Source organism: Lycium barbarum, chromosome 9 (genome assembly GCF_019175385.1).
Source record: "Lycium barbarum isolate Lr01 chromosome 9, ASM1917538v2, whole genome shotgun sequence".
Taxonomy (NCBI): Eukaryota; Viridiplantae; Streptophyta; class Magnoliopsida; order Solanales; family Solanaceae; genus Lycium; species Lycium barbarum.
In genome coordinates, this window is record NC_083345.1 from 115,268,658 (window position 1) to 115,279,884 (window position 11,227).

The 11,227-nt window shown below is 34.9% G+C and overlaps 2 protein-coding genes across 3 annotated transcripts; one reads left to right on the forward strand and one right to left on the reverse strand.

Annotated features, from left to right (window-relative positions):
• The first annotated feature begins 1,167 nt into the window (after positions 1 to 1,167).
• On the forward strand, positions 1,168 to 5,750 carry LOC132609536 (probable plastid-lipid-associated protein 8, chloroplastic). Its single transcript, XM_060323577.1, has 4 exons — positions 1,168 to 1,568; positions 2,901 to 3,024; positions 4,013 to 4,192; positions 5,347 to 5,750. Exons 1-4 carry the CDS (start codon positions 1,197 to 1,199, stop codon positions 5,538 to 5,540), a joined length of 870 nt encoding a protein of 289 aa, XP_060179560.1. The 5' UTR covers positions 1,168 to 1,196; the 3' UTR covers positions 5,541 to 5,750.
• Positions 5,751 to 6,226: 476 nt separating this feature from the next.
• Positions 6,227 to 9,781, reverse strand: LOC132609538 (uncharacterized). 2 transcript variants are annotated; one of them, XM_060323578.1, is made up of 3 exons: positions 9,627 to 9,781; positions 8,204 to 8,338; positions 6,227 to 6,682 (listed from the first exon to the last, which is right to left on the reverse strand). In XM_060323578.1, exons 1-3 carry the CDS (start codon positions 9,643 to 9,645, stop codon positions 6,417 to 6,419), a joined length of 420 nt encoding a protein of 139 aa, XP_060179561.1. In that variant the 5' UTR covers positions 9,646 to 9,781; the 3' UTR covers positions 6,227 to 6,416. The 2 variants fall into 2 exon arrangements, with proteins under 2 accessions (XP_060179561.1, XP_060179562.1); XM_060323579.1 differs by lacking the exon at positions 9,627 to 9,781 and adding an exon at positions 8,487 to 8,967.
• Positions 9,782 to 11,227: the final 1,446 nt, after the last annotated feature.

Consider the following 11,227-nt stretch of genomic DNA (forward strand, 5'->3'; position numbering starts at 1 on the left):
TGGAGTAATACATTTAAACTACAAATTTTAAAAATATTTTTTTCTTTTTTAAATTTTGTACCCAGTTAAATATATGACGGAACAAATATTTTCTTTACTCCCTCAGTCCCAATTTATGTGATACTTTCCGCCATTTGAGGTTCAATTTTTTTAATTTTGATTGTGTGTTTGAACATAAAATCTTTATTTTTTTAAAATAAAATTTACATATTTGAAAACGACGTAAACAGTGCTATAAATCACCATATTTAATGATTTAAAACATTTGAAAATTGGGCAGGGTGGATGAAATGGAGGCTCGCGTCTGGAGTCCTGTGTGATAAGAAGGTGCCGCCAAAACCTAAAGGCAAGTTTTACAGAGTGGTGGTTAGACAACCTATGTTGTATGGGGCAGAATGTTAACCAGTCAAGAACTCTAACCTGCAGAAGATGAAATTTACGAAAATGAGATGCTGCAATAGATGTGTGGGCATACTAGGAGTGATAGGATTGGAAATAAAAATATCCAGGATAAGGCGGGAGTGGCTTCGATGGAGGGATAAAATGTGGGAAGTGAGGTTGACATGGTTCTGGCATGTGTAGAGAAGATGCATAGATGCCCTAGTGCGGAGGTGTAAGAAGTTAGCTATGGATGTTTTCAAGAGAGGCAGGGGTAGGCTGAAGAGGTATTAAGGAGAGGTGATTAGGCAGGACATGACATGACTTTAAATAGGAGGTTATGGCGGACACGGATTAGCGTAGAGGGGGTGGTAAGTAGTCGAGTGTTGTCCTACTTATCATTTCATACTAGTAGTCGTAGTATTATTCTTGTAGTTACTTGTCGTTTGATTTCTATTACTATTTGTTGTTGCTTGTACTTCGATTAGCATATTATTTTGTGGTAGTTACGACTCCTTTCCGTTCAGTCAGCTTTATCCTGCTTTTTATAGTATTTTGTCATGCCTTTTATACTGCTTTGAATTGCTGGTTCTTGTGCCTAGGGGGGTCTACCAAATACAACCGCTCTACCTTGGTCTGCGTATACTCTATCCTTCTCAGACCCCACTTAATGAGATTTTACTGAATATGTTATTATTGTTGTACATATGAAAAATTATGATAAAAAAATAATATACTATTAGAAAAAACTAAAAATATAGTGACATAAATTGGGATCTTGTTAACAAAATCTAAACAGAGCACCTGCAAAATACCACATGACAACCTCTCATTGGCTTATACCCATATCCAACTGGTCCCACTTCGGATTCCGCAAAATCGACGTGTCTGGCTCAGAAAAATCCACGTGTCTGGTTCAGAAGAAGATGCAATGTAAACAAAAACAAACATCTCCATATGGAAATGCCAATCACCAAATGGCCGCCACTTACGTCATCGCCGGCACCACCACCACTGGTCTCATCACAAATCCTCGCCGTAGCTCCTCTTCAACTGCACTTGACTTTACCCAAAATCTATCTTGCCGTGGCCCAACTTTGAAAACATTTAGGCCAATATATGCTTCTGTATCTGCTTCGCCAGCACCGGTGACTAAGCCCGATGACCTAGTCGATTCCATTCTCTCCAAGGTATATACCCTACTGGACTTTATTTGTTTGACGTTGTAATTAAGCCGTTTCAATTTGTGTGACACTTTTTTTTTTTTAATTATTCTTTTTATATTTAGCAACAATTTAACTTTTAACCTTAATATAATTTATAGCCACACATATATTATATTCCCTCTGTCCCAATTTATGTAGTATATTTTCCTTTTCAGTTTGTCCAAAAAGAATATCACATTTCTATATTTAGAAACAATTTAAAAAATCACATAAAACATTCTAGGCTTATTTTGTACCACGAATTTCAGAAGACATTTCTTTCTTAAATTTCGTGTCTAGTCAAATGGTTCCACATAAATTGAGACGGAGGGTGTACTAACTATAGAAAGGTAGTAGTATCATTCTTTTTGGATTAAAAAGGAAAGAGTGTCACATAAATTGGGACAGAGGGAGTAATTGATTGAATAATCGGTGAATTAGAGTTCCTTTTTAAGATAGAACAGTAAGATTAGTTGCCTTTTGCAGTCTATAGCAAATAAGTAACCTTAATATGGTGATAAATACAACTATTGTTATTCATTCTATTGCGAATAAGAGCCTGTTTGGCTTAGCTTATAAATTAAGCTGTTTTCAGTTTTTTTGAGTGTTTGGCTGGCCAGCTTATAAGCCATTTTGTGCTTAAAATAAGCCCAAAAAAATAAGTTGGGGTAGCCCAACTTATTTTTTTTGGGCTTATAAGCTGTTTTCAGCTTGTAACCTGGTTTTTTTAAGCTAAGCCAAACGGGCCCTAAGTAACCTTACCTTCACCGGACGTCGAAAACATTTTTCCCAATCTATGCTTCTGTATCTGCTTCGCCAGCACCGGTGACTAAGCTTGATGACCTCGTTGATGGAATGAACTTTTATAATAACTCTACCCGCATACTACCTTTTCTTATAATATTGTAAGCTTATTCTTCAGATGCTGATGTGTTGCATTATATATGACTGGAAACAATACAATCTACCCAAATGTTGAGCCTTAAATAGTTACGGAAACGATACAATCTATCCAAGTGTTCATCCTCAAATAGTTATGGTAAAAATAGGCAAGTACTTTCTTGTAGATTGTAAATGGTTGCCAAAAGATTAGGGGTAATCATGATAAACACCCTTAAGAGACTAACTGAATTGCTGCTTCATGAACTAGTGAAACTAACATCTCATGGTAAAGAAACACAGTAGCTACCTACCCAACCATACGGGAAATGCCTTACATAGAAGCGGTTAGCCAGTTCGGTTGTGTTTTAATTGCATTCTGAGTACTTATGTTTTGGAAGTTTTAATAACATCAACTGAGCATCATCACTTAACCAGGTTATGCAAACAGATCGAGGGGTTTTGCTTGCAAGGGATGAGCACAAAAAGGTAGCCGAAGTGGCTCAAGAACTGCAACGTTTCTGTGTGGATGAACCTGTGAAATGCCCTCTTATATTTGGAGGTAAACATTAACATTATGTGTTAGAACAGAAAGAGTTCCATTAAACTTTCTATGCGCAATATCTCCATGTTTGACCTATTAAATATCAGAAATTACTTTCTTTGTTAAGCTAGTATGTCTGGCCTAGTTTTTTCCTCCAACATTATACCTATTGGTAGTAAGGCATTGAGTGTGCCATTCTTCTGAAGAAATTCCTGTCAATTTCTTCTTCTTGTTTAGAACAACTTTTGAATGCAAATTAGCATACTCCGCATACATTCTAGATTTTCCACTTCATAAGTCTGCAGAATATGACCACTGACGAAATACTGTGTAAGAATGTATAAATTTGTATACCATAGAACAAAATGCATCAACTAGGATTATCCTCTGTAGTTATACGTCAGCTAACTTGAAACATAGACAATCTAGCACCTATTAAAGAAGTTTGATGCTCATGTTCCCTATTTGCACTTAGAATCAAGTGTTTTTTATGATTAGTAAAATAACTTCTCTTTAAAAATTTAACACCCCTTGTGTGATTATCATGTAGCTTGCAATATGAGTTTGTCTGTGCGCGTGAGTGAGTACTGCACTCGCATGCATGCTCTTTTTACATTGAACTGTGAGATGTTCTGCTTACAAAAATGTTACTCCCTTTGTTTCAATTTGTTTGCCTTACTTTCCTTTTTAGTCTTTTTAAAAAAGAATGTCTTTTTCCTTATTTGACCACTCTTTAATTCCAACTTTTCACATGGCATGTTTAACACCATAAGATTAAAGGGCATTTAGATACATTCTACATATCTTTAGTTTAAGACCACAAGATTCAGAAGTCCTTTTTACTTTCATAAACTACGTGCTAAATTAAAACCAGACAAACACATTGAAACGGAGGGAGTAGTTATTTCTCTGGTTAGTTTTGTGCATAAATTCCATAGTTATGATAGCCATGTCTTGTAGCAAACCAGAAGCTCCTGAACTGCAATTAATAATGAATTCCTTGCAGAATGGGATGTAGTGTACTGTTCAAATCCCACTTCACCTGGAGGCGGCTATCGGAGTGCATTTGGTCGCCTTTTCTTCAAAACGAATGAAATGATTCAGGTTGTTGAAGCCCCTGACATTATCAGGAACAAAGTAGCCTTTTCACTTTTTGGTTTCCTTGATGGTGAGGTTTCCTTAAAAGGTATGAAAACAGTGGCAAACATGTTCTATTTTTCAAATGTATCTCTTCGACATATCCTTTTCTGCTTTATAGAGGAGAAATTTCTTGGTCTGTTTATATGGTAAATGTGAATTGCTGCATGAAATACCAAATATAACAAGGGAAACACTCAGTTGACATGTCACTGCTTGTACTTTGCATATTCTATAAGATAGTATACAGAGTCATTCAGTTAGTTTTGTCTATACACATTAACTTTGTCTATACACATTAACTGTTTCTGGCTTCTAAGTTATTAGCCCTTTTTTATTCTTACTCTGTTATATGAAGTCCCGAAATTAAGGATGTTTTGATGTGATAGATACGGGATTAATGAAGTAAAACTACCCCCCTGGCACTCAAAATTCTTTTAGTATTTTCCGCTTTTTACCATTTCCTGTGTTAGCCAGCTTGATAACCTTTATCTAATCAATCAACCCATGTCTCAATAGCTAACTACTTGTGAGTGACTATAAAAATCCTCTATATCCATTGTGGTCCATTATTCAAGACTGATACATAATTTGTCCTTCTAAGGCAAACTACGGGTTCTCTAAATCTCACACTTGATCGTACACTAACATTGATTCTCTAACCCAAACAAATAAAAGGCTTGGTGCAAAACATGGGGGTGTAATCACAACAACTAAGGTTTTGGGATGGGACCATTATCCTCACTGTATTTCGAACCGGGCACCACTAGTCCTCGGGGATTTCTCGGTTATCAAATAAATACAATTAAGCTTTAATGCCAATTAGTTGGCATCACCTATGTGAATCATTTACTTCTATTATGTTCAATTTTTAGCTAAATATGCATAGACGTCAAAAGACTTTAATGCAATTTAGCAGATAGGACTATTATTACTTCAAAAATCTTTTAAGCAATTTTCCTTTCTCTTAATAAGATTGTAAGTGGTGTCATGATGTTATCTTCTGTGCTAGCTAGCCAAGCAGTGATGAATCAATTGCTAACAAAATTTCCTAGATTTAAGTATCACTATCGTGAGGTGTATACGAGCATTTGTTTATTTTCATGACCAAGACAAAACTTGGGACCTCAGTTCATGATGTGGTGTCCAGTTCTTTTACCATTCTAATCTGAGATCATTCTAACCATCTGCTTTGTGATGCAGGAAAACTGAACGTTCTAGATGAAAAATGGATTCAAGTTGTGTTCGAGCCGCCTGAACTCAAGGTAGGGGGCCTAGATTTTCAGTATGGTGGTGAGAGTGAAGTTAAACTAGAGATCACATACATTGATGAGAAGATCAGGTTGGGAAAGGGCTCAAGAGGTTCCTTGTTTGTGTTTCAAAGACGCAAACCTTGAAATGCTAGTCTTTCGAGTTACTTTTCCTTACACTATACACCCAATTCTATGTACAAACATATCGTAGAAAGTGACGCACAAATTGGAACATTGTTCAAAGAGAACCCGTCGTGTTATTCTGGATGTGTAATTTAAAGCCGTCACCAACTTCCAGCCTTTGGAATCAAACTTACCAAACTCAAAAGGGAAATGAAATGATCCTTGCATCTCTGTGATTGTGGAATGAAAATCGCTGTATAAAGATGTATTCACCTCAGCAAAAAAGCTTATTTATGGTTTAATAACTTTTGTTTAGTTGTGAATCCTCAGCTATAGAAGAGTGAGTTCCATGTAGAATTTTTGTGTTACACAATTCATTTTGATAACAGAACTAAAACAAAAACCATTTCTAACTTGAAACGAAGAACTTCACTCACTAAAACTGGACACGCTTTACAAACACGTTGCATGACATAATTATCAAACGTGCATTGTAACATCGTAAATCATTTAAAAACAAATTATTTTTAGTTATTGGAAATTATACGGGATCATTGTGAATATAGTTATCGTATTAATCATACTTTTTTAAAAAAAATTACTTAATTTCGTTCATCAATAATACCCTTCATCAACTTAAGAACTGTTATTGTCTCATCATCTGGAATCATCAAGACTATATTAGGGGGAACTATCGGCACAACTAGTTGAATCACAACACTGGTAATATGTCTCTCAAAGAAGCAAGACATATCTAAATTAACGAGGCATCGGGCCCAAGAAACAACCAGCGGTTTCCAGCTACATTGCAAAATCGACTTGATTTCAAGACTTCAAAACAATCCATAGCATGCACAAAATGACAGGAAAAATGGAGTTTCCAAAGGCTGGTTCATGTTAACCAGGACCAACCTTAGGAATGTCATAATGCTCAGTAAGATTAGCTAGGTATCGATTAAATTCTTGAATTCTATCACGGTGGGATTTCGTGACTTCTTTCGCGAGTCGTTTGATGTTAAGTTTCTCCCACTGCTCAAGGTATTTTCTCTCTGCGGGTGTGAGATGATCATTGTTCTTGGTTGCTTGCTCTTTCATCCCACTGTCAAGATAGCTATCGTCTATCTCATCCTCAAGTTGGTTTGCTCTCACCGCATTGTTTCCACCTGCACAACAAACATGTGTTATAATCAACCAACAAAAGCCAAAGCCGCGTTGAACGGATGTAACAACTTATAGATGGTTTACCAAAAGAACAACAAAAAGGACATGCAATCGATGAATAACATGAATAAGGCACTAAGAGGATTCTAAATTTCGAAGTTGAAAATAGTCCCTGATGGGAGAAATAGACACTGTGCTTGCCCCAATCTAGCACCTACAATCAAATATATGGCTTGGAGAGCGATTATATATCTTTCCCTTAATTGTTTCACGGCAAATGCCAACACAAAATGATGCTATTTCTCTTCCATGCCAATTTTTTTCATCAGATACTTTCATGATTAGTCAAATTCTAGTTTTGCTGAAAAAACGATTCTCAAAAAGAGCATTAGGGAAGAGATAGTTGCATAAGTGCTTCTAGATCTCATCGAAAGCAGGATTTCTACAAAACTTTCCACCAAATCCCAAAAAAAGGACAAAGCGACAATAAAATGTTGCCAATGATAGAAAAGAAATTTAAAGAAAATATCATTAGTCTCCCTCTTTGATAAGAAATGGAGAAAATCAAAGTGCTGCATTAGCTAAATATGAACACCAAAGGCAGTCAATGTTCCATCCTGATATGAGCTATTCAATAAAAATAGTTACTCTTCCCCACCTATAAACCATGAGATTTATAACTACCACTACTACTCTAACATCTCCAGTTTATTTCGCTTCACAGATCATATGCCAGAAGATTTAGGTCAATAAAAAATTAAGATGCTTATGCTTTATCAAGATGAACTGGAGAAAAGAGTAATGCACCAGCTTGGAATGGCAGAACAACATCTGATCAGTTTGATGTTATTCTATACACGTAGATGATATCTGATACAGATTGATTTTCTTCGCGTCCCTTCTTCATCTTCTATGTATCATCTTTGCTGAAACAATAAGAAATAACTGCTGATCTAAAATAAAATTATAGGTCTTGTGCTAGGGTAGTTCCCTTTGCTAAAACCCACTAAGATTTTACATAACAAGTTTATGAAACTTACACTACAAAATATGAGATTGACAATGGAGACGCATAAGATAAGACAAACTTAGTGAACCAGATATTTAAACAAATGAGACCTAATCCCAATGCAGTAAAAATCTACCGTATGTGCTTCTCACATAAGTTAGGACCAGACAGGATTGACTATTCAGTAGGTTGAATACCTTGCCAGTATACAACTATACATATACACTGCAGCTAGCAATAAGTAAGTTCAGTTGAATGTTAAACCAACTACTATCTTATATCCTTAAAAAATGAAAAGAAAAAAAGCTATCTTAGAAAATGCTCAATGCTAGCCTGCTCTTAGATTACCTTTTTAACAAACTCAAGATAACATAGAAAGGAACAAAAAGCACATCCAGTGACCAAGATAAAATGAAACAATCAATTCTCAATTAGCCATGATAACAGAAAAAAAAAAGATATGATCAACAATGAGGAAACGGATGCCGCTTCAAACATTTTAGTTGGTCATTACCAGTCACTTGAGTCACTAGATCATACTGATGCTTGTGCTTCTTTTTCTTTTTTATCCCGCTAGATTTCACATCTAGAGCTTTGCCCTTTAGCCTTAACTTCCCAGCAACAACGTTTTCATAAGCCGACATTTCACCTGACAAAAAAAGTTCAAGTAAATCTCAGAACTTAATTAGAAGACAAGCAATATCACATGATTATTTTTTCCACTTGGATTCCTTCTTTACAGTGTGCACAAGTATCACAGTTTTATAACTGCCACTGTATTGAAGTTAAGAACTAACCCTCTTTACAGGGGTGTTGGACAGTATTTCCCTGATATCTTATGCATACACAGCATCTTGGTGTTAAGGTTTGAGCAAAGTCTCTTTTTGCCCAGTGTTGTAAATAGATGAATTCGTTCAAAGCTCATTTTCCATCAAGCAACCATGAGGAAACATGAATGAAGTTTGTCACATACTTCTCCTTTAAACTTCGGGCTTTTCTAGGTTAAGGGAAGTGAAGCTCCTTCGAGCAGTCTTTTCTTCTTTGCTTAAGTGTAGCTATTATTCAGTTAGAATGTATTACATGAAGTTTTAGAAAGAATTTTCTTCAGAATTTACTTTGCTGAGTTGAGGAGCATCACTAGATGCCTTATTTCAATTTCCAGTGAATAGTTTAAAGGTTGTACTTTGCAATGAAAAATATCTCAATCTTATTGTTGTCCTCACTTCACTTAATGCTTGCTTTAGAATAATTTCTCCTTCTAATCTAAAGGTCTCCACCCTCCCCTGCCCACCCCAACCAAAATCACATAACATTAGAGCCATATGTCATATCATATATATCAAAAATTTGCAGGCACACAATATTTCTGATTTTAGCCTTCATACTACCAAATGAAAGTGTCTTAATTAAAATTCTCATCAGAGATAATACCAGCAAATAGAAGAACAATCCATCCATCATATTCCAATGAGCAGTACTACACTTCAATTTTAACAAAAATTACTAATCCTACAATTCAACCTTCAAAAATTTTCTTTATAAAAAATAAAATAAAACAAAGGGATCTTAACTCCCATATTATAACTTTGCTCTTAGTTCATGCAAGACAAGCTTCAACAAAGATCTCTAACTCAAACAAATCCAAAATCATACATTTAATCTTTTTCATTCACCTTAACTGAAACAATCCATGTTAAATCTTCATCATTTTCAAAGAGCAAGATATATTCCAACACCCTTTTAAAGAAAAAACATATCTTTACAGCAATTTCATGTCAATGCATATAATGCTCAAACAAAAACATTGAATTACAGCAAATTACAAGTAAAAATTAATGCTTTTTTCAATCCCCAAGTTTCCAGTTTCAATTCTTGGAATAAAGGAGCAATTTTTTTGGGGGGGTGGGGTTGGGGGGGTGGGTGTTATTGAAACGTACCTGATTGAAGAGAGATCATTACAATGATCAATTGTTATGGAAGGGAGTTCCATTTTAGAGAATCTGTTTGGTTTCTCGAAGCTTCTGGGGGTCAGTGGAACCCAAGGCAAAAATATTGTTTTAAGTGAATTAAAAATTATGATATGTTGCTTTTGTGAGAGGTTTTTTTTTTTTTTCTTTTTCTTTTTGCTCTCAATTTGGTGTCCGGTACTCATATTGGGATCCGACTATTTTAGATTCAGGCCGCGTAGGTCCCAACCGGGGAAAGTGGTTCCTATGATTTTTTCATATCTCGAGCGTGAATCCGAGACCTCTAATTAAGGAAGAAGCGGTCCAGTCTACTGCGCAACATCCTTTGGTGGTTGGTGAGAGGTTCTTGCTACCACCTGCATATCGATTTATGTGATATTTTAAAAAAACAAAAAAATTGTTTTATTATATAGGGAGTAAGGGAAGGGAAAACAGGGGAGGGGATTATAATGTAAAGATTCCAACCCTCACCAATAAGGTGAAAGTTCAGTTAGCCAACCAACTGAGCTACTTTCATTAGTCACATTTTTTTTATATATTTTTATAAATTTGTGATTCAAATAAATTATAAATATTTATGTGACTGTATATTACTTTATTCATTCCCTTTTACTGGTTCATTTTGCATATTAGGCTACCACTAATAAAACATGCAATAAACAACAACATATCTAGTGTAATTCTACGAGTAGGATCTAAAAAGGGTAGGATGGACCAAGAGCCACAACTCAAAAAAAATGAAAAGAAGAGAAAAGAAAAAAAAGAAAGGGACCATTAATAAAACATAAATTAGGTATTTATTTTATTATGTTACCCTTATTAATTATATTTTTAAAATTTAAGTTTGACTAGTTCTTTAACAAGCTGAAATATAGTTAAATTAATAAAAAGGAAAAATTGGAAAAAAATATTAATTTTCTCTCGAATTTCTAAAATAAGCAACTTAAAAAGAAAATCTAATTTAGTACACTAAAAATGTAAAAGAGAACAAAAGCATCTTTTAAAAATAAAATTGAAAGTTTAAAGTTAGATTTATTTTTAAATATAAAAAAATATTCTTTTTTGGGCAAACTAAAAAAGTGTATCATGTAAATTAAATAGAGTGAGTACTATTGTAAATATTAAGATTAGTTAATTGTGGATGTCCATAACTCCTAGGTGTAATTCCACCATTAAGTGTAGTAACACCATCCATCCACTACCTCCTCATTCATCTCCCACAACCCCATAATCTTCCCCACCTTCTCAAGGGTAAATGTCATGTTTATGACACCTTTTCATGTTACTCAATATAGCCCTATAAATAGAGGCATTGAGAATGATGTTGTATACACTTGAATACATTTGGATGAATAAGAAATCTCTCATCTCTCTTTATCTCTTTATTGTTCTTGCTTCATCTTTTGATATTGTACTAACTCTTTTAGAATGATTTTACAACACGTTATCAGCACGAATGCTAGTCTTTGCGCATCAAGAACCGATGGTAGCCTGCTGACACATAAAATATGTGGCGTAAGTTAAATTTCAATTCCTTCTGTCCACAAGGTATGTTTGATTTTTTTTGGTAA